The 21393-nt window shown below is 48.4% G+C and overlaps 3 protein-coding genes across 13 annotated transcripts; 2 read left to right on the top strand and 1 right to left on the bottom strand.

The window, feature by feature from the left end:
* Window positions 1–5033: 5033 nt before the first annotated feature.
* On the top strand, window positions 5034–6641 carry Med11 (mediator complex subunit 11). Its single transcript, XM_027426931.2, has 3 exons — window positions 5034–5195; window positions 5338–5468; window positions 6195–6641. Exons 1-3 carry the CDS (start codon window positions 5111–5113, stop codon window positions 6330–6332), a joined length of 354 nt encoding a protein of 117 aa, XP_027282732.1. The 5' UTR covers window positions 5034–5110; the 3' UTR covers window positions 6333–6641.
* A 1099-nt stretch (window positions 6642–7740) lies between these two features.
* Window positions 7741–14443, bottom strand: Cxcl16 (C-X-C motif chemokine ligand 16). 2 transcript variants are annotated; one of them, XM_027426930.2, is made up of 6 exons: window positions 14301–14443; window positions 13926–14090; window positions 13526–13664; window positions 13195–13277; window positions 8814–9281; window positions 7741–8598 (listed from the first exon to the last, which is right to left on the bottom strand). In XM_027426930.2, the coding sequence occupies exons 2-6, from the start codon at window positions 13993–13995 to the stop codon at window positions 8552–8554; spliced, it is 807 nt and encodes a 268-aa protein (XP_027282731.1). In that variant the 5' UTR covers window positions 13996–14090; window positions 14301–14443; the 3' UTR covers window positions 7741–8551. The 2 variants fall into 2 exon arrangements, with proteins under 2 accessions (XP_027282731.1, XP_027282730.1); XM_027426929.2 differs by lacking the exon at window positions 14301–14443 and having other exon boundaries at window positions 13926–14195.
* An 83-nt stretch (window positions 14444–14526) lies between these two features.
* Window positions 14527–20724, top strand: Zmynd15 (zinc finger MYND-type containing 15). 10 transcript variants are annotated; one of them, XM_027426924.2, is made up of 14 exons: window positions 14527–14664; window positions 15114–15721; window positions 16341–16575; window positions 16662–16817; window positions 17053–17213; window positions 17979–18131; window positions 18433–18513; window positions 18677–18793; window positions 18881–18969; window positions 19060–19155; window positions 19304–19457; window positions 19542–19600; window positions 19804–19964; window positions 20420–20720. In XM_027426924.2, exons 2-14 carry the CDS (start codon window positions 15148–15150, stop codon window positions 20589–20591), a joined length of 2208 nt encoding a protein of 735 aa, XP_027282725.1. In that variant the 5' UTR covers window positions 14527–14664; window positions 15114–15147; the 3' UTR covers window positions 20592–20720. The 10 variants fall into 10 exon arrangements, with proteins under 10 accessions (XP_027282725.1, XP_027282724.1, XP_027282726.1 ...); XM_027426923.2 differs by having other exon boundaries at window positions 19057–19155; window positions 20420–20591; XM_027426925.2 differs by lacking the exon at window positions 19804–19964 and having other exon boundaries at window positions 19057–19155; window positions 20420–20724.
* The last annotated feature ends 669 nt before the right edge of the window (window positions 20725–21393 follow it).

Genomic DNA, 21393 nt, shown 5'->3' on the forward strand with positions numbered 1-21393 from the left:
TCTCTCTTTTCCCTCTCTCTTTCCTGCTGCTCCCCTGGGGAAGACTGGACTTTTCCTGTCTCCCTCTTCTCTTCTGTCCTCTCTCTGTCTCTGTCTCTTTACCACTTTTCTCTTTCCTCCCCCACTTCCCTTCCCTGTCTAATAAAACTTCTCACTAAGCTCCATCTGCCTGGCATGTTTGTTCCCTGCCTTGGTCAACCTCCCCTGCCATGGAATCTGCCAAGGTCCCCATGAAAGGTTCCATGAGCTTTATCATAACATCAGCTAATCAATCATACATATAAAATCTCTTATCTGAGCCCACTAGGATTTGTTTTTCCTCTGTATTTATTGCTTCCATGCTGGAAAGTTCCTCAAATATATAGAAATCCTTTTCTGCCTGGGCATATTCAAAAGTGAAGTGGTAGTGTGAATTTGGAATCCCAGCACTCCAGAGGCTGAGGTAGGAAGATGTCCAATTCCAGCAGAGCCTGAGGTGAGAAGAAGTTGACTGACTATTCCATGTACACAGCTGGACCTTACCAACAATGAATTGCAACATGGTCTGGTCTGGCTAAGGACTTTGTTAGAACCCCGGTATTAATTAGATTGTTTGTCTGAGTAATCAAGTTCCCCACAGAGCATCCTGGAATCTTGAGCCTGGAAACTATAAACTTGGCTGTCAACCCAATACATAAATATTCACTTAATTTGTTTTCAGTGCCATGTTTTTGACCTCAACAGTACCCAAGTACCTGCTAAGCAAAAACCCCTGCTTTCCATCTCCAACACAGAACTCTCTTGAGGCCAGCTTGATCTGTGTATGTGCTTTACAGGCCAGCCAGGTAACAGGCCAGCCAACAAAGATCCTAATCTTTGTTGCTTTATTTTATGAGAATGTGTGTGTTTGCCTGAGTGTATGTGTCCGCAGAGGCCAGAAGAGGGCATTGAACAGATTCCTTAGAACAAGAGCTACAGATGGTTGCTAGATACCATGTGGGTGCTTGGAATTGAACCCTGGTCCTCTGTAAGCACAGCCAGTGCTCTTAGCTGCTGAGCCATCTCTCCAACTCCCAAAGGTTCTAATCTTGAAAGGAAGGAAGGAAGGAAGGAAGGAAGGGAGGAGGGAGGGAGGGAGGGAGGGGAGAGAGAGAGAGAGAGAGAGAGAGAGAGAGAGAGAGAGAGAGAGAGAACACTTCAGTATTCTTCTGGTGTGGGGCTAGTTGCCAAAATGAATGAAGTCAGGATCTAGTAGTTTAATTACTTCAAATAACCCTCCAAATTTTAGTACCAACTTTATCCAAACTCATAACTACCACTAATTTCAGGGCAGTCTGCTCCCTAAAACTTCCTTTTCGTTTACCACTTCATTGCTAAACCCGTTACCACTCAGCCTGTGTTCCCCAGCCATTGTCTAATGTTTCCATACTCATTCCCGTCCCTTTCTCTTTGGCCATTTTCTTTTCGGTGCCGAGGAAAAAACCCAGAGTCCCAGACCAAGCTTCTAAGCTCCAGTGCCAGCATTGGGTTTTTGAGAACTAGTACTTTAAGTTAGCCTTGAATTTGCTATCTGTGGCCCCCAGCGTTAAGGTTACAGGATTGCACCATCGCTACTTGCTTCTTCAGTTTGTTTGTCAGAGAGAGTCTCATTGAGCACAAGCTGGCCATGAGCTCACTGTTTCGCTGAGGATGACTTTGAAATTCTGATCCTCTTGTCTCTGGTGCCAGTGCTAGGGTCATAGGCATGTGACAGCATGCCTGCCTTTCCCGTTGCTCTTTGTCATTTTGTTTGTTTCTTGAGACAGGGTCTCACTATGTAGTCCTGGCTGGCCTTGGAACTGGCTTTGTAAACCAGGCTGACTTTGAACTCCTAAATGCTGGAATTAAAGGCACGGACTAACACATCCTGCTACTCTTTTCATTTACTTGCAAGAAGAATTCCCCAATTTTTCTTCCAAGGTCTTAAAGACTTCTTCGTTGGAAATGAAAAACAGAGTTTCCACCTTGGTGGGCACCTGGGTTCATTTGAAAGGGCAAAAATGACATGGTGGTGCATGCCTTTAAGCCCAGCACTATGGACACAGAGGCAGGTAGATGTCTCTCTATGAGTTGGCCATGCCTATGACCCTAGCACCTGCTAGGCAGAGGTTGACTTTTCCATGGGTTCTGAAGATTCAAACTTGGGTCCTCATAGGTTTGCAAAGCAAGCATTTTTCAAACAGAGCCATCTCCTTGGTCTTCTTTATTTCCCTCAAGACAAGGTCTTGGCTCAGGCTGATTTTGAGCTTGCTGTGAAGCAAGCCAGGGATTATCTTGAACTTCTGATCCTCTTGCTTCTACCGCCTGAGTGCTCAGATTACAGGCACATGCTCCACACATGCCCAGTATTATGAAGTGTTAGAAGTCAAACCCAGGGCTTCCTGCATGCTAGGCAAATACTCTACTGAGTTACACGGTTGGCCCTTAAACATCTTTATTGTTGAACACATTTGCCACCAAGCCTGACAGCCAGCTTAATCTTAAGTTCCAGAAGCCATATGGTAGAAAGAGAGAACTGACTCTTTCCTAGTGGTCTCTGATCACCACATGAGCACCATGGGCAGATGCACCTGTTTGTGAATTCTCTCTCTCTCTCTCTCTCTCTCTCTCTCTCTCTCTCTCTCTCTCTCACACACACACACACACACACACACAGTAATTTAAATTTTAAAAATCTTTGTCATTTTATTAGGATCTAGAAAAGGACAAATTTGAATGCTAGATCCATCAAGTATAACTGAGTTGTCATTAATATGCCTTTGCAAACTAATTTTGTTACTATTACTGTTCTGTTTTTTCAGGCTGTTCAGGTTGTTGTTTTCGGGACCTCCTACACAGTAGGTGAGTGCACTATTGTGGAGCTATCTATATACGTCTAGCTCTACTTACCATCTAGCCCTGGCTTGATATGTAGACCAGGCTGGTCTCAAGCTCACAGAGATTCACCTGCTTCTGCATCCATAACACTTATTAATGGCATGGGCCACCACAACCAGCAATATTTTCATTCTTGACCTCTGTAAGTCTCAAAAGTACTCTTGACACACTTTCTTCAAAGACCCCAAAATACCTTCAGAATTTCTTTCATTTAAAAAAATATTTTTATTAATTCTTTGAGAATGTTGTACAATGTATTTTGATTACATTTACACCCATTCCTCCTTGATCCACCTCCACCTTCTTACTTTAGTACACACACACACACACACACACACACACACACACACACACACACACGCCACATGTATGCAGGTACCTACATGGAAGTCAGAAGAAGACATCCAATTTCCTGGAGCTGTGTGACATAAGCAATTGTGAGCTACCTGATGTGAATGCTGGGAACTGAACTCAGGTCTTCTGCAAGGGTAGCTAGTGCACTTAACCGCTCAAGACATCTTTCTAGCATCCCAGAATAAATTACTTAGCTTATGAGTCTTTTCCTGATCTCTCTATTCCAGCTTCATGTCCCCCCAATCACCACCAATAACATTCTGCTCACTCCACATGAACAGAACTCCTTCCTGGACTCCAACTATACCAGGCCCTTTCATAGCCCCATCTCTTGGAGGATACTATTCCCCTTTTTCTGCTGCAACCTCTCATCCAACTCATTAGTCCTTTAGAATTCAGTTAAAAAACACTTCCTCCAAGAATCATTTTCCTGGGACCAAAGGGAAACTCAATGGTTAAGAGCACTGGCTGCTCTTTCAGAGTTACCCTGGTTTGATTCCCAGCACCCACATGGTGGCTCAAAACCGCCTATAACTCTAGTTCTAGAGAATCCTATGCTCTCTCTAATCTCCATGGACAATGCATGTAAATTGTGCAAAACACACCTGCAGGCAAAACACCCATATTCATAAAATAAATCCTTTAAAAAAAAGGCTTTGCACCTGTGCTAACAAAACACTGGTGAGAGAGAAAGTCTTGTTTATCTTTCTATCTCCAGAGCTAGCACCTAATTGATAACTGGAGATAGAAAGGTGGAGGGGAGGAGCAAGGCCCTGAGAAACAGAAGGGGTCCGGATCAGGAAGAAGCGTTAGGGAGAGTAGCCTAACACACCAAGTCATGCATCCCTTGGGAGAGGTTGGCCAGCAAAGAGCCCATGACTACTCATTATGGAGAACACACTCGAATTTCCACCATCGTCACCTGGCATAGGGCCAATGCTTAATAAATTCTTATAAATTCAGTAAGTCCACCAGACAGTGTCAATTAAATCTGACAGGTCTGAATGGTTTTGGGACACAGGGCTGTTTCAGTGGTGGCTCATACCTTTAATCCCAGCATTAGTGAGGCAGAGGCACCGTTATTCAACTTGCAGAGGCTGGGGGGGGGGGAGGGGTTTGCAAAACTGTGCCCAAGTCATGCCTGGCCACTCTTCTTTAATAAGCCAATTAAAAGAGACAAATTAAAAGTGGAAAGCCAAAAGGAGACTTACTCAATGTGGCCGCATTGGGCAGAGGGACAAAGACATCTTGCAAACCCCTCAAGTCAGTCTTCAGGGTCCTGAAGTAACATCAACCTTTAAATAGAGGACCAAGGATGTATATGTATATCTAAGTAGTACCAGTCAAGGGGTGGTCACACCCACCACTGACTCATCATTTATCTGGGTTCGGTCTCGTTCCACAATGTGGTTTTCAAGTTGTTAGAACTGTGTGAAATCTCTTTCCGGAAGACAAATCCCTCCTCTGGATGGTGCCCTTTCCTTCTCCTAGCCTGAGATTCCTAGGAAAATATCCATTTCTTTGGGGTTCATTGTTTCAACAGTCTGATAGAATGAAGAGACACAGGTGTCTCTTTAGAGTATCTTCATTTCTGTGAGTTCCAGCGTTGTCTACAATGAGACCCCCGTCAGAAAACAAAAAAGTTAATACTGCCTCTTTCCACCCGCGATCTGGCCCGGTACTAGAGCCTTGGAAGTCATGGTAGACCAGGTGGACCCGGAAGGGCGAGGCCGCGCCGAGCATCCTGGGAATTGTAGTGTTCCTTACAAGTGGCTTCTGCGCAGCCGCACATTAAGAGGTATTTCCGGGCCTCGGCGCCTCATCTGTAAAAAGACGGTCTGCGGGAATTTCCACGAGAACCATGGCTACCTACAGCCTGGCGAACGAGCGGCTGCGCGCCCTGGAGGACATCGAGCGCGAAATCGGCGCCATCCTCCAGAACGCAGGTTCAGGAAGGGGGGAGCGAATCGGCCAGCAAGAAGGCCAGCCGGGACTCCGCGCGCGGTGCGGGCGGGACCTGAGTGCGAGCCTTAGGGCGGGGCTACGGCCCCTTCTCTGTCTAACTCCGCCCTCTCCCCGCCCTGGCAGGAACGGCCATCCTGGAACTGTCCAAGGAAAAAACCAACGAGCGGCTTTTAGACCGGCAGGCGTCAGCCTTCACCACTTCTGTACAGCACGTGGAGGCGGAGCTGTCTGCTCAGATCCGCTACCTAACCCAGGTGGGTGTGTTTAGAAGGTGTTGGGCGCCGACCCCAGCTCTCCACTACAGCCCCAGCCTAGGGATTCCCCTGAGCTTTAACTGGATCTTGCCTCCTAGGAATTTTCATTTCAGGGGAGGTTTAAAAGCTAGGGATTAAAAGTACCTAGGTTGTATAAACAATACCTAACCAGACCAGGTGGCATAGGCTTGTAATCTTAGCCACTCAAGAAGCTGAGGCCCGAGGATCACAAGTTCAAAACCTGTCTGGGCCAATTTAGTACCAGTAGGTAAAAAAGAGGGCGGGGCCCCGGGTTAGAACACTTGCCTTACCGTACAGGAGGCCCCAGTGCTGAACAAAAAATAAATCTGAAGCCATTGGACTTTGTTCCCAGAAACATGGCCTGATGTCGTGTGTGAGGCTCCTTATGCTTGGGGACCAAGTAAGAGACAGCACTAGAGGATTTTAAAGTCCTTACTCTAGCTACCAGTATTTGCTAACATTTGTGATGTGCTGGGCACTCTTCGGTGTCATATTCTCTAACTTTAGGAAGTACTCGGTGCCGTCCGCATTTCACAGATGAGGTTCACATGGGTTAGGGGTTGAGTCGTTTGCCTTAGATCACTGAGCTACCTCACAGCTAAGGTGGATCAAACTCAGGAAAGAAATGAGACCAGAGATCCGATGCCTGGTTGTGGGATGTTCAAGAGAGGCAATGCTCCACTGATAGATCTAACTGTCCTGTAGGTGGCCACAGGACAGCCCCATGAGGGCTCCAGCTACTCTTCCAGGAAGGATTGTCAAATGGCGCTAAAGCGAGTAGACTATGCCCGCCTCAAGATCAGTGATGTGGTACGAACCTGTGAACAGATGCTGGAGAACTAAGTCAAGACGATATAGAGTGTGACCTGCACCTTGGGACAGAACCCAGAGACCGGTAGGATGGGAGCAGAGTAATACATACATGCCCTACTGGTCAGGGCGGCCGTGGACCACGGGGCAGAAAGAACTGGAGACTCTAAAGCCCAAGTGTGCCCACAGATCTGTAGTGGCTCCTCCGGCAAGATAGCCCTGCTTTCCACTACACAAGCACAGACAGGAGTCAGAGACACAGCTGCCTAACCCACTTCCTCATGCACACCCTGCCCTAGAGTTCCAGAAGACTTGGCCCAATAAAAATCTATTTTTATTTTACAAGTATGGTTATTTTCCTCCCATGTATGTCTGTACACCACATATATGCAATGCCCATGGAAGCCAGAAGAGGGTGTTGGATCCCCTTGGAAATGGAGTCACAGAAGGTAGTTAGCTACCAAGTGGATTCGGGGAATTGAACCTGGACCCTCTAGAAGATCGGTCAGCCCTCTTAAACTCTGAGCCATCTTTCCAGCTCCCCAATAAAAATATTCTCATAAGCAGGCATGGTGGCTCACATCTGTAATCCCAACATTTGGGAAGGGGAGGTAGGAACATTGCTACAGTTTGAGACCAACTGGGGCTAAGTACATAGCAGGAGTCTTCCTCAAAAAGAGTTGTGGAGCCTGACGGTGGCTTTGTCCCAGCACTCAGGAAGCAGAGGCAGGCAGATCTCTGTGCATTTGAGGCCAGCCTGGTTTACAGAGCGAGTTCCATGACAGCCAGGGCTACACAGAGAAACCGTGTCTCAAAAAACCAAAAAAAAAAAAAAAAAAAGAGAGAGAGAGAGGGAGAGAGAAGCGTTGTTCCTCTTCAGAAGAAACAAAAATAGGAACTGTGTTTTAATAATAAAAGCTGTAACTTTTTTTTTTTTTTTTAATGGAGATCATACTCTTTCTCTGGGTGTATATGAGTGATCCAGGAGATTGAGGAAGTGAGTCCGGCCTGTACAGAATCAGTGAATCAATCAGCACAGCAGCTGCTAACAAGGGAGAGAAGACAGCCTAAGCTTTCAGTGTGGGATTAGAGAACAGCTGGTGTAGTGGGAAGGGAACTTGTGGCCTGGGGACGCCATCAGCACTTCTAAGGGGACAAAGACTGAAGCCGGTGTCTGCAGAAGTCAATAGTTGTTAAAAAAAAAAAAAAAAGTTAGATTTATGTGGCTGAGTAATGGTTTGCTTTTGTATGTATATGTGCATACCTGGTGCCTGTAGAGGTCAGAGAAGGGTTATCAGATCCCCAGGTACTGGAGTTACAATATGGTGGTGTCCAGCACACGAGTCCTCTGCAAAGAACTATTGCTCTAAACTGCTGGGTCATCCCTCCAACCCTCAGCCACTAACTCTAAAAGCAATTTTTAGTATTATAGGTAAAAACATAGAATTTGTCCAGTTTATTGCTATACAATGTATAAAACAGACATTTTTAAAAATTAATGTATCCATAGTGAGAGGACTGAACCTAGAATTTTACACATGTGAGGCAGGCACTCTACAAAGGGACCGTACTTTTAGACCACATAATTTAGAGTATTACATTTTATTAGCCACAGGGGAGAGGACTAAGGGCAGTGGGGCTACTCATATATTATTAATCATTAAAAGTAGTACACACCTTTAATTCCAGCACTCAGGAGGCAGAGGCAGGTGGATCTCTGTGAGTTTGAGGTCAGCCTGGTGTACAAAGTGAATTTCAGGACAGCCAAGGCTGTTACAAAGAGAAACTCTATCTCAAAAAACCAAACCAAATAAACCCCCAAAACAAAAGAGTGTTTCTCAAGGGCCAGGTACAGTCCTTTAATCCCAACACTGTAAAGCCAGGACTGAATAGTGAAATCTGTCTCAAAAAATAAAATAAAATAAAAGCTGTTTAGCAAGTGTGTAATTCCAGCACTATGGAAGTGGAGGCAGAAGGATCAGTAGTCAACCTCAGATACATAAGAATTTGAGGCAGGCTAAACAAAACTCTAAAAAATGTATACATTATTTACAGAGGTAAATTAGGGCAGATTCGTCATATGTCTGTGATCCCAGAACCTAGAGAATGAGAATGAGTAACTCAAAGCTGTCCTGGATTATGAGATGAGTGCTTTGTCTCAGTTTAAGGGAGAATGAACGAAGGGACAGTTGGTTGATAGAACACAGTCTACTGCCGTCTCCTGAGCCTTCTCCCAAGCTTCCATTCTTGTTTCAGGCTCTGGAGTCTTGGTTTACAGGTGCATAACGGAGCTGCAGATCTGGAAAGGATAAAGAAATTTGTAGATGAACTCTGAGATGAAGGAGAACTGAGGCAGGACATGAACTGAATTGGGGAATCAGACTCCCAGACATTAATTAACCTTAAGACCTAGTACACGCTGGCTGACTCGTCCCTCACAGCCTTACTATTTGTGTGCCTCTGTTAGCAGTCTGGCTCTGGGTCCCTGAGGTGAGGTTTCGGAGTCTCATTTACCTGCAGAACGCTGCTGCCTCACTCTCCTCCTGGTGCACAGCATATAGACCACGGCTGCTGTGAGAAAGAAAACAATGACCAGGAGGGACAGCACTGGTACCAAGCCTGGTGTGCCAGCTGAAGATTCTGGTTTTTCTTTTTGCTGTTTGTTCTCTTGCTGTTTTTTATTTGCCTTAGCCTTAGGTCTAGCTTCTGGATCGCAGCCTGAAGTGACAGCAGTGGTTTCATAGCCCGAAGTGACAGCAGTGGTTTCATAGCCTGAAGTGACAGCAGTGGTTTCACTGTGGGGGGTGAGCTCTTTGTTCAAGGACAGTGCACCAGATGGAAAAGTGGACTGGTGGGTACTCTGAATCTGTGCAGGGGTGCTTGTGTCTGGAGGTGTCCCCTCTGTGGTCACGGGGATCTGGGTGCTAGCGTGAGGCAAAGGCTCCTGGTGGGGGAGACTCTTCCCGTGGCCATGTCCACACTCTGGAGAGAAAACAAATAAAGGATCAGGGCTACAGGAACAGCTGGAGAATATCTTCCTCACCTGTCTTCAGATTAATGAGAAAAGCAGAACAAGTTGATGGGATGCAGGAACCTATTCTACTGTGCTTAGACTGGATAAGGAATGGACAGCGTGTAGAAATAGGATTGGGCAGGAAGGGTTCTGGTTAGTGGTAATGAACAAGGGGTAGGCTGGGGTGTAGCATGTACAAGACCCTGGATTAAATCTCCTGTCCCCACCCCCACCCCAGGGCAACAGGGAGGGGACCAGTAAGGCCTTGCCAGATTCTTTTGGGCCTCCGAGTCCTGGCCAGGGCTCCTATAGCATGAAAGTATTTATTATGCCTCAGTTCTAGTTCCTTTGTGGCCAGCTGGCACAGAGAAAGGTGGAGGAAAGTCAGAGTGATTTGCTTTGTTGGATCTCTCAGCTGCTAAAATCCCCTATTTGAGTATCATGTTCTGAGCCCAGCAGAGGGAGGGGATGGGGAGCATCCAGGGGACAACTGAAGAACTGTGTATATGACTCAGTGGCAGCGTTCTTGCCTAGCATGTATGAGGCAAGGCCCTGGATTCATTCCCCATACTGTGCAAAAAGAGATTTGGAGCAGGGCAGCTGAAGGCCGTGGGAGGAAGACAGTGGCAGAGGGACAGACAGGGACAAGGAAGTTCACAAACTACAAGATGCAGTCACAGGGCAAGGCAGGTGTGCTACATTGCATTGAACCCTAGAGTACTTTACCCATCATCTATAGCTGTTCTGGGACTCTTGTCATGGTAACAAGGCCCAGGGTATCTGGGAGAGTTGAAGGAAACAATGTAGGTCTCCATAGCTTGAAAGGCAGTGTGGGTACCACTAATAACCAGGTAGACTATTGAAGAACATTTCATATTTTAAGAGTTGTATCTTTTTTGTTTTTAATTGAAGACAAGGTTTCTCTGTGTATCCCTGGCTGTCCTGGAACTTGCTCTGTAGATCAGGCTGGCCTCGAACTCAGAGATCCATCTGGGCTTAAAGGTGTATGCTACCATACAAGAAACATACAAGCTATTAAGTAATTTGTTTGAAAACTGGCTTATGCATACTTAAGATCTATTCATTTAATTGAGTTTTTTCTTTTTAATCTTGAAAGAACAAAAGAACAATAAAATATTGAACCCAGAGTTGGGTCTTTAATCTCAGTGGCTCAGGGAAGCAGAAGCAGGCAGATGAGTCTATGAGTTCAAGGCCAGCCTGGTCTATAGAGCGAGTTCCAGGACAGCCAAGGCTACATAGAGAAACGTTGTCTTAAGCAAACAAAACAAAAATTGAACTCAGTAAAATACATGCTGAAATGTTTGGGGATTAAATACAATAATATCTGCAATTTATGTTGAAAAAAAGTTTTTAAAAAAGGTAAATTGAAATGGAGAGTGGTGGTGCATGCCTGTAATCCCAGCACTTGTGAGGATCACTTCAAGGCCAAAAAAGAAAAAATTAAAAAGAGCAGTAAGATTGATGATGGATAGATAACACAATCAGTTTGCAATAATGCAAATGTAGTAAAATGCTGTAGAACCAATATTGTAAATATTACTGATTTCATATTTGCTTTATTATATAAATAAATAAATATGAAACTGCAAATCAAATATTGTAGAATGTAGTTGATGTCCATAGAGGCTGTTCAATGTATAATTCTTTCAACTTTTTTGTTTTGTTTTATTGTCTATATGTAGCCCTGACTATCCTGAAAATCATTATGTAGACCAGGTTGGCCTCAGATTCACAGAGCTCCACCTGCCTCTGCCTCCCAGAATGCTGGGGTTAGAGGTGTTCACCACCACACCTGGGTAAATTCTTTCAACTGTAATGTTTATTTTCATCATTAATTATTAAAAAATGAAAATAGTACCTTCAAGTGATTTCAATGAAAGTACAATAGTGAAAGCCAAACCTGTCATAGAGACCTGTTATCCCAGCTACTAGAGAGGTTGAGGCAGGAGGATGATAAGTTCAAGACTGAGTTGAGAGGATAAGGGAAGGGGGATGGGGGAAAATGTATAGCTCAATAAGAACAAGTTAAAAAAAGAACTCAAGGGTGTTCAGAGTCCACGATGGAGTGCTTCTCCCAATACTCAGGGTGCTGAGCTGAAATTGAGTTAAGATGAGTGGGAGCCTGCCTTACATTCTGTTTTCAACTCTCCACCTTTGAAATAGCTCTTACAGAAGACACCAGTGTCCTTCATCTAAGAAAGAATGGCATCGGGTCCAGAGGTGGACATGGGAGGAAAATGAAGCAGGCGCTATGGGCTGCCCACACTCAGCTACCACAGAGTTACCCGGTGTCAGAGTCCACTAGACTACTGTCAGCTCAGTGATTCTTTAGGGAGATTCTTTGGCCTCAGCAGCCACAACTAAGAGTTGTCACAACAAAAATGACACAAAACAAAGTCAGCAGAGGAATCTCCTGTGGACAAAGGGCAGAGAAGACCTGGCAGACACTCCTGAAGTGCTCCCAGTAGGGAACCTTGGGGCGTATAATGTGAGCAGGGATGAACTAAAGGAAGCTCAGTAACCTCACTCCCCAGAGTTTTCACCTGGGAACGGTCATGCAAGCATTCTCTGTTTAACACATATGGAAACTCTAGACTGCAAGAAGTAAAGTGAATACTGTGCACACAGTTTAGACACAATGAGGAGCTTTCATCAACTCTGTTCCCAGACGCCACCCAAGGACCACGCAGCCAGCAGAGCCTTCTATGGGCAGCAGTCTCACTGAGCCCTACCACACTAACCCTGCTGTGTAGTAGTTTGATACCCAAGAAACCACACTCCTAGCCAGAAGATGGTGGCGCACGCCTTTAACCCCAGCACTTGGGAGGCAGAAGCAGGCAGATCTCTGTGAGTTCCAGACCAGCCTGGTCTACAAGAGCTAGTTCTAGGACAGGGTCCAAAGCCCTGTCTTGTTGGGGGGGGGGGAAGAAAAGAAAAAAGAAACCACATTCCATTGCAGCCTTTGCTTGGGTATTCACTTTATGTGACTTAAAAAATACTATGGTCCATTATTTTTTTAAAAAAATATGAAAAGAGAACTGACCACTTCTTTTGCCACTAAGGATTTTACTCTAAGGTCCCCACTCAGTTTCCCTTCTTCCCTTTCCTCCTACTGATTCTCAAGATGGGAAGTCAGTTAACTAATTCCTAAATTTGGAAAGAATAGGCATTCTTGCCTCAAGCCACTCTTGGGGGTTGTCTCAGCTTCTGAGCACTCACATTTTCCTTCAAGGTAAGGCCCATTCTACCCAGTACCTTGTGCATTCTGAGGGTCAATCTTATTCAGGCTAAGATCCTCCATCCCAGCAATAAAGGTAATTTTTACACATTAAAAAAAAAAAAAAAAACCAAGTTCAAGCCCATCCTGGCCAACTTAGCCAAACCCTGTCTGAAACTGTCTAAAATGCAGGGTGACAGTTAAATGTTAGAACACATGACCAATCTCAAGTACACTTTATATTATAATTTCAAGAAAATATTAAGTAGGGCTGGAGAGATGGCTCAATACTTAAGAGTACTGGCTGTTCTTCCAGAGAACCTGGATCCAATTCCCAGCACCCACATGGCAGCTCACAACTGCGTTAACTCCAGTTAAAGGGGATTCAACACCTCCACACAGACATACATGTACACAAAATATGAATGCACATGAAATAAAAAAGAAAATATTAAGTAATGGCATGTGTGGTAGAACAAATTGGCTGAAACCAGGAAGATGACAGGGACATTGAGAAGACACAAACTTTAGTGAAAGTATTTCAAGCCAGTTAGAAGCTTCTAAATAGGAAAGTGCTGTGTGGTGTGGCAGAGGCAAAGGAGATTATAAGACGTGGCCCACTGGAGGACAGAAGAGGCTCTCACCTTTGTTCTCAAAGCAGCTTATCACTTCACGGACCCACTGGTCTTGCTTTCTCCCACACACACTCGTGGACTTTAAGTGGAACCTGTAAGAGGATCAATCTAGTCTCCTATGATCACTCCTTCCCCTCCCTACTTTTCCTCATTCCAAAGGTGTGAAGTCACCCAAGGTAAGTAGGCACTATTAGGACTGGAAATCCCCAGATAAGTGAAACTAGTAAGGAGCTAGGCTCCCCCATCCGGACTGGGTGTTCAGGTTGTGATGGTCCTGTAACTCCCGGGGGCCGGAGGGTGGGGGTCAGACGGACGGATGGACGAACGGATGAGACAGTACCTGATGAGGAACGGACAGCGATCGTATGCTTTCAGGTGTTTTCGGATATGAGTCAAGGTAGCAGGCGGTACCAGGGTGCCAGGAGCAATTGTCTTACCACAGGAACAGCTCCCAGTGGCACTGCCCTGGTTGCCATCACCTAAAGCGGAAAGAGGGATCAGCCCTGGTGCTCGGACTCCTTGGCTTCCAACCCAGCTGTCTGACTCAGCCTTCCCTACCCGCCAGACCTACTTCCCACCCCAGTGTAAAGCCACCTGGGCCCAGAGGTCCCCAGTCCAACCCCTGACAGCCTTCCCCTAGTCCTGGCTGCTGCCTTTGGCAGCTCTGGGCTGAGTTCTTAATCTGAGTTCTTGTGCCCCTCCAGTTTCCATTCTGGTCCCAGCCCCTCCCCACGACTAACCTGGCTGGGTCAGCAGAGCCAGCAAGAAGAGAAAGAGCACTCGGGGCAGGAGTCCGAAGCTCTGCCTCATCTCCGGACTCTGCGGAGCTTGTGGTTGCCAAGCCACTTAGCCGACATCCAGCTGATCCGCTTGCTTTCGATTCTTCACCCCGACTGCCAAAGGTTCTGCAGAGGCACTGCGGTCGGTGCCAAGCTCAGGCGGGACAGGGCGCGAGGTAGCGGTGCCGTCCCTCCCCTCGGTCCCCGCGCGCTGCCCTGAACCGCCCGCCCGCCCGCCCGCCTGCCTGGTCAGTAGCCGGGAGCCTGCGCTGCGCCCAGCTCCCACGTAGGGGAACCCCCTGAAGGAGGAGCTCCTTCACCCGACTCCAGACTCACGTCCAGGCTGGGAGTGGGGGTGGGAGGGCAGCCAAGACAAAACCGAAAGGAAGCTCGGGCTGTGGAGCCCGAGGAATCCGAGAGGGCAAGCAGTACCCCCGGAAGAATGACTCGGTTGAGTTGGGGATGTCAACACTCCGGTGGTCGCCTGTCTGTCTGTTGGTTTGTAAAGTAGATGACTTGCTGGATCCTCCCTCCTGCTCCAAGATGCTTTCACTTCCCTGGTCCGAGGGGTTACTGTGGATCCAGTCACATGGCCAAGGTGAAAGCACTGGCCGGGTGCAGCCAGATGCCCTAAGCGGGCGTGCCACCCAAGTTATGAGCCTCGGGCAGCCCTGACGTCACGACGGTCCTCCTGCACGAGGTATTTACCTTCGAAAAGTGGTGGCGGCTGCAGGTACCGGAGGAGAGGAGCGGCCAGAAAGAGGGTGGGCTTATTGGGGCTCACACCAAACTGATCCTCAATCAAGAGATGCCTCAGTTCTTAACTCTAACTTCTATTCCCACAGACCAACAGACCCCCAAAACTTTCCCTTCTTAGCAAACCTTTCCCCATAGGATTAACTTTACCCTGTGTCTTCCCTTAATTCAAATCCCACTTTAGGATCTGAGTTTTGTATCTCAGCTATGATTTCGTCACTCACCTTTAAATATCCGCTTTCCAATCTAGCCTCCCTCCATCGTTATCCCTGCAAATCCTGTTCTGAGCTCCTGAGATTCCTCTATAGATTGACCTGAAGCCCACCCCCCTTCTCCCTTTTGTGACTCGGCCCAAACCTGACCGTTACCATACATACATCCCTTTCTGCTCAGTCTGGGTCCAGGCCCTCCCTGTGCATCTGAAGACATGGAGTTTGTGTCTGGATACCGGGACGAGTTCCTTGATTTCGCTGCCCTTCTCTTTGGCTGGTTCCGCAAGTTCGTGACAGAAAAGGGGACCATGGGAACCAACCTTGAGGGCCGATGGCGTCAACTGGAGGCTCAGATAAGGAGGCTGCCCCAAGACCCTGCCCTCTGGGTGCTCCACGTCTTACCAAACCGTAGTGTGGGCATCAGCCTGGGGCAAGGTGCTGAGCCAGGTCCTGGGCCAGGCCTGGGGGCTTCCCGGCTCTTGGGAGATGAGCCTCCACTCCACCTTAGAGACCTGAGTCCTTACGTCAGTTTTGTCAGCCTAGAGGATGGGGAGGAAGGGGAGGAGGAAGAAGATGAACAAGAGAATGGAAAGGAGAGCTCAGGCACTGAGAAGGCAGAACCACAGGAGGGTGGGGAGCCAGCCCCTCCAAGCAGGGAATTACCCCAAGAAGCAAAGCCACCAGCCGAGTCAGAGGTGACCCAGCAAGAGGCAAGCTGTGAGGATGGCTGCCGAGAAGACAGAGGAGAGGATGAGAGAGCTCCTGAAAAGAGGAAAGGACGGAGGAGTGGTGAGAACCCAGGGTGGCCCTGCCCTATCCCCTGTCCAGACACCTTTCTGAATTCCTCTCATGTCACTCAAACCCAATTAGGAGTCACAAAATATGTTGCCACAATGTGACTTTGTTTTTTAATTTGAATCAACATCTAAGCACTGTAAAGAATGAAAGTCCAGAGGCCTTGCATCTTAAGAAAAACCAGGGCTGGAGAGATGGCTCAGAGGTTAGGAGCATTGACTGCTCTTCCAGAGGTTCCAGGTTCAATCCCCAGCACCCACATGGTGGCTCATGACCACCTGTAACTCCCTTTCCAAGGGGATCCAACACCCGCTTCTGCCCTCTGCAGGCACTGCATGCATGCGATGTACATACATACTTGTGGAGAAAGTACCCATAGGCATAAAATAAAAATAAACCTAAAGACAGAAAAGTTCAGATTTTGATAAGGTGTCTATGTTTCTTACATTCTGGTCCCGTATAGCAGATGCCCCCTTTAGATGGGGACTCCCTCTTTTATTTAGTCCTTCTACTCATTGAAGTTGTCTGCCCCCCCCCAAGACATCTAAACTTGGTATATCTGACTATGACTATCTGCCCGTCTCTCTCACCCAAATTTTCCTTCTTTCTCCAGAGGCTGCTCCCCTGCACCTCTCCTGCCTTTTGCTGGTGACAGATGAGCATGGCACCATCTTGGGCATTGATCTGCTAATGGATGGAACCCAGGGGAGTGTAGGCCAGAGCCCAGGGACTGAGAATCTGGCTCCTCGGGCCTATGCTCTCCTTTGCCATAGCATGGCCTGCCCTATGGGCTCTGGAGACCCCCGAAAGCCCCGACAACTTACTGTGGGAGACGCCCACCTGCATCGGTACAGCTATCTATCAGAGAGTGGGAAAGTGTGGGGTCCGAACCCCTGATCCCTTTTAACCTGATGCCACATTTATCTCCATGCAGAGACCTGGAGAGCCTTGTCCCAAGGTTGGGTGTGAAGTTAGCAAAAACCCCAATGCGGACATGGGGTCCTCGGCCAGGCTTTACTTTCGCCTCTCTTCGGGCTCGAACTTGCCATGTTTGCCACAAACACAGCTTTGAAGTGAAGTTGACACCCTGGTGAGCACCTCCAAGGTTGGAGTCAAAAGAAGATTCTAACAGTTAGATAACCAAGTAGAAAGACCAGCCGGGACAATGTGTGTGTGTTGGGGGTCCCAGCAGACAGACACAGGGAGGGCCCGGGAGGTAGGAAGGGGTAGGAATGCAATATAAACAGGCTGTGTGGCATACCAGCAGATTACAGCCCACAGGATCTATGAAGATCCATAGGTGCTGATTACCCCTGTGTACCCAGCCCCCAGTGCAGTGCCGTCTTATACTGTGGAGAGGCTTGTCTCCAGGCTGATTGGCGCCGATGCCCAGATGATGTGAGTCACAGATTTTGGTGCCCGAGACTTGCCACTTTTATGGAGCGAGCAGGAGAACTGGCAAGTCTGCCTTTCACCTATACTGCAGGTACCATAAGAAGGTCAAAGTGGCAGGGACGGGATCCTGGGACCAGGTCTTTGGGACTGCATCCAGGGCTCAAAGAATGAGTGTTTGACTGACGTCTACTTCCTTGGAGTAAGAGCTGGTGCTGTGTATTTGGTATTAGGGATCAGATACAGAGCAGCTGAAGCAGAATGGCTGGATTCCCTTGGAGACACCAAGGCATTTGAGGGCATCAGTTCAAATGCTTGTTGCCCACCTCTGCCACTGTCAAATGTTTCACTTAAGCAAGGCATGGTAACACATTCCCAGCACTAGGGAGGCTGAGGCAGGAGGTCCTAATGTTCCAGGCCACCCTTGTCTCAAAAACAAGACTAAACAAGAGTTGGCCCCGATGAGGCATACCTGTAATTCTAGCATTTGGAAGGTGGAGACAGGAGGTGCAGGGGTTCAAAGCCATCCTCTGCTACATAGTGACTTTAAAGCCAGCCTGTGCTGTATTGAGACCCTGTCTCAAAACAAAACAAAACAAAAAAAAAACAAAAACAAACAAAAAATCCCTGTTCAAACCCAAGTTTCCTCATCTGTAAAAGAAGAATACTAGCAAATATAAAATCACATTTAATTATTTCAAGGGTTATGTAAGCTCTTGGTGCCTGGAACACGGTAGACACTCTGAAAAGAAAATTCCCTCCCTAGGTAGAAGGAGGCTCAAAGTCTGAGATAATAGAGGACAGCAGAAGTCCTGGGGCCATGACACCAAGCCCTCACTCCCCACTCCTTCTCCTGCAGAGGTGACCAGCGAAACCTTTAACAAGGAAGCTTTCCTGGCCTCTCGGGGGCTCACTCGTGGCTACTGGACCCAGCTCAGCATGCTAATTCCAGGGCCTGGTGCCCCCAGGACCCCCTGGGGCGGCACACCATCCCTCAGCCGCCTTCTCAACGGTACATGAGGCCTCTTGCCAGGAAGGTTGAGTGGCTGGGGGAGTGGACCAGGTCCCATTTAGCCATTCCATATACATACCAACCCTGTACTAACCCCATTAGGGCTATTTTAAGCCTTTCCACAGACCTCAAAGGAGTCATTTCTGCCTGATCAGTCCAATAACCCTGTCTCTAGGCTAACTTCAGTCCTGCTACATACAGCTTCAGGCCTTCTCCCAGGGTGCTGGGCTTTTCTGTGAGGAACAGGGAGAGGAGGCAGGTAGGGTTTACAGCCCCTAGGCACTGTTTCTCATCCACTCAGGTGACCCTTACCAGCTTCTGCAAGGAGATGGGCCTGCCTTGATGCCTCCAGTGCCCCTAGACCCACCTAGGAGCCTCTTTGGTGAGCTGCAGGGTCCTGGAAGAACTGGGAGTTGGGACATCGATCCTGGAGGGGGTGGCAGATAGAAACCTGGTGCCTGAGAAGGGGGTGGGGAAGACTTATTAGAGTTTGAGGCAGTCAAACTCTAATGGGATCAGGCCCCCCATTAAGACACTCTCCCCAGGTTCATGGCAGGATTACTACACATGGCGGGGTCTTAGCCTGGACTCCCCCATGGCTGTGCTTCTCACCTACCCGCTGACCGTTTACTATGTCATCACCCACCTGGTACCCCAGTCCTGTAAGGAGTGCAGACAGGATGGGAGGGTGGGGGTGGGGGGCTGGCAGTAAGGGAGCTTGTATCTTTAATGAGTGGACTTCTTACCAGTCCCTGAGCTCAACATCCAGAACAAGCAGTCGCTGAAGATCCACGTGGTGGAGGCTGGGAAGGAATTTGATCTTGTCATGGTGTTTTGGGTAAGTCCCCACTCAAAGAGTGTGGGTTGCAAAGGTGGAGGTGGTCATAGGGTAGGACCCTGAGCTGACCTTCTCTCTGTCTCTAAGGAGCTCTTGGTCCTTCTCCCACACGTGGCCCTGGAGTTACAGTTTGTGGGTGACAGCCTTCCGCCTGAGAGTGACCAGCAGCATTTTACTATGCAGAGGGTGAGAGTTAGAGAGGGGCTTGCTTCTCCAGCCCTGCCTCTGTTAGCCTGGTGGGACCCTCCCTTTCCCCTCCACCTTCCTCTGCTTTTTCTGGTGCTCCCATTACCCGGACTTCCAGTGGCTTCCCCACCCCACTCCTGGCCCACAGGATGGCCCTGAGGTTTCTGTGCGTCCTGGTTCTGGGGTATCAGCACGGCTCAGCTCTGGGACTAAGGAGAAGGGAGGGCGAAGGGATCTGCAAATCAGGGTGTCTACCCGGCCCTATCACCTGCTCCAGGGACCCAAGCCTGACCTGGTTATTGGTAAGAGCCTGGGGCTCAAGGACAGGGATCTGGGGAAAGTAAAAGAAGGACACCGTGGACACCAGTGTCCTCCTCTCTTGGCAGGATTTAACTCTGGCTTTGGTCTCAAGGACACATGGCTGAGCTCTCTGCCCCGATTACAGGTGGATAATCTCACCTACCCAGTTTCTTTCCTTCTGTAAAGGACTGGGATCGCCCACCCCTCAATTGCTCCACAGACTTGGGGAGTACCTCTCCAGCATCTTGGTCTCTTCTGGGGCTTTATTTATCTGGGAGGGTGCGGCTTGGGATATATCTGGGCGAAGGAGCCTCCCAGGGAGTGTCTGAGGGCCTACCCAAACCTCAGTCTCTCCGAGTGCCAGCTTTCTTCACTGAGAGCAGTGAGTATGGCTGTGTGATGGACGATCAGACCATGGCGGTGGCCACAGGAGGGGGCACCAGCTCGCCACAGCCCAATCCCTTCCGTTCCCCATTCCGCCTCAGAGCTGCTGACAACTGCATGCCGTGGTAAGGGTCCATGGCTGCCTATTGCTCTCCTGACCCGCGATTTATATACTCTGTAACCTAAAAGGTCTCTGTACACCTGGGACTCACTTCGCCCCAGCCTTACAAGTCTCCATCCTTATTTCTCTCCTTGCTGGTTTGGACAACCTCCAACTCAAACAACCTTTTAGATCCTTCTCACATCTCTCAACTCCTCTCCCTACTCCTTTTGCTGTTGTTTTTGTTTTCCCAGACAGGGTTTCTCTGTATTGTTTTGGAGCCTGTCCTGGAACTCTCTCTGTAGACCAGGCTGGCCTTCTTTGTTTTTTTCTGAGGATCGAACTCAGGGGTCAGGCTGAGCAGCCCTAGCACCACAACCACCACTTTGTTCTTTACTGCACCTAGCCCTAAGTCTTTGCGTGCCCTAGCCTCGCCTGCTAGGAGGCCAGGTCCTGCGTCTGACCACGCTCTCGCTGCAGGTACTGCAACGCCTTCATCTTCCATTTGGTCTACAAGCCTGCCCAAGGCGGCCCGGTTCGCTCAGCCCCCGGCCCTGCACCTCGACCCCCAACTCCGGCTGCTCCTCCTGTCCCCGCTCGAAGGCGCCGAGGAGAAAAGAAAGCTGCGCGCGGGCCCCGCCGCCGCAGATGAGTGCGGAGTTGGCAGCCTGGCAGCCGTCCACTCTCTGCCCAAGCATGCTTCCTAAAGGAAAACACTCGAAGGCCCAGGGAGGACTGAATGTCAGGACACAAAAGGTTAAATAAAATTCCTTGTTTGAAATCTCTGTTATTGACCCTTTGACGTCACCCACATGATTGGTTCACTATATGGGAACGAAGAGAAGGATTCAGGGGTGACTTTCTCCGTGCCCCTTTCACTCTGCTCTCTAACTTGGGTGGGGAGTGGGTTGTACAGCATCCCCTGGTAATCCCAAAATCCTCTCCCAGTTTATATGTTGATAAGAAGTTTCCAGCCTGCTAACATCTGGGTCTCCTGCCAAGACAGTGAGAGACCAAACAACAGAAAGTGGGTGGCTTCCCGTCACTGGACTGGGAAGCAAACAGCCTCCTTGGGACACAATTCACACTTGGTTTAGAGTAAATGAAGAGGCTCAGGGGGCAAACTCTACCTTCCCTCATTTTCGCAATCCCACACATCCAGAACCTAGTCTTCCCTGCCAACGTCCCTTCAGGGACCTCTCTTTCTTAGCCCCTCACCCTGCCTACCCAGCACCAGTGTAGGTTGGAAGTGAGGTTTGCTAGCTAGAAATAGGAAAGCAGTAATAACTGCATGGGAACCAGAGGCTGATGTGATTGGTGAGCTGTGTTACAACAGAACCATGTAAACCTAGCCTGGCTTTTCATGGATTCTCCAAGCCAGTCAAGAGCACTGGTAACTGTCCTTTGTGTCAATATAATGGTATTTCCAGAGGTCAGCAAGATGGCTCATCAGG

The sequence above is a fragment of the Cricetulus griseus genome, chromosome 7, assembly GCF_003668045.3.
Source record: "Cricetulus griseus strain 17A/GY chromosome 7, alternate assembly CriGri-PICRH-1.0, whole genome shotgun sequence".
In the NCBI taxonomy this organism is placed as follows: domain Eukaryota; kingdom Metazoa; phylum Chordata; class Mammalia; order Rodentia; family Cricetidae; genus Cricetulus; species Cricetulus griseus.

Coding starts and splice junctions, on each gene's coding strand:
- Med11 (XM_027426931.2), top strand. CDS start 5,111: ATGGCTACCTACAGCCTGGCGAACGAGCGGCTGCGCGCCCTGGAGGAC. Junction 5,196..5,337: donor CGCCATCCTCCAGAACGCAG/GTTCAGGAAGGG, acceptor CCGCCCTGGCAG/GAACGGCCATCCTGGAACTG. Junction 5,469..6,194: donor AGATCCGCTACCTAACCCAG/GTGGGTGTGTTT, acceptor ACTGTCCTGTAG/GTGGCCACAGGACAGCCCCA.
- Zmynd15 (XM_027426922.2), top strand. CDS start 15,148: ATGGAGTTTGTGTCTGGATACCGGGACGAGTTCCTTGATTTCGCTGCC. Junction 19,156..19,303: donor AGCATTTTACTATGCAGAGG/GTGAGAGTTAGA, acceptor CCTGGCCCACAG/GATGGCCCTGAGGTTTCTGT. Junction 19,601..19,803: donor GCTCTCTGCCCCGATTACAG/GTGGATAATCTC, acceptor CCCAAACCTCAG/TCTCTCCGAGTGCCAGCTTT.
- Cxcl16 (XM_027426930.2), bottom strand. CDS start 13,995: ATGAGGCAGAGCTTCGGACTCCTGCCCCGAGTGCTCTTTCTCTTCTTG. Junction 13,665..13,925: donor GGCTCTGCTGACCCAGCCAG/GTTAGTCGTGGG, acceptor TTTCCGCTTTAG/GTGATGGCAACCAGGGCAGT. Junction 8,599..8,813: donor GAGGCAGCAGCGTTCTGCAG/GTAAATGAGACT, acceptor TATCCTTTCCAG/ATCTGCAGCTCCGTTATGCA.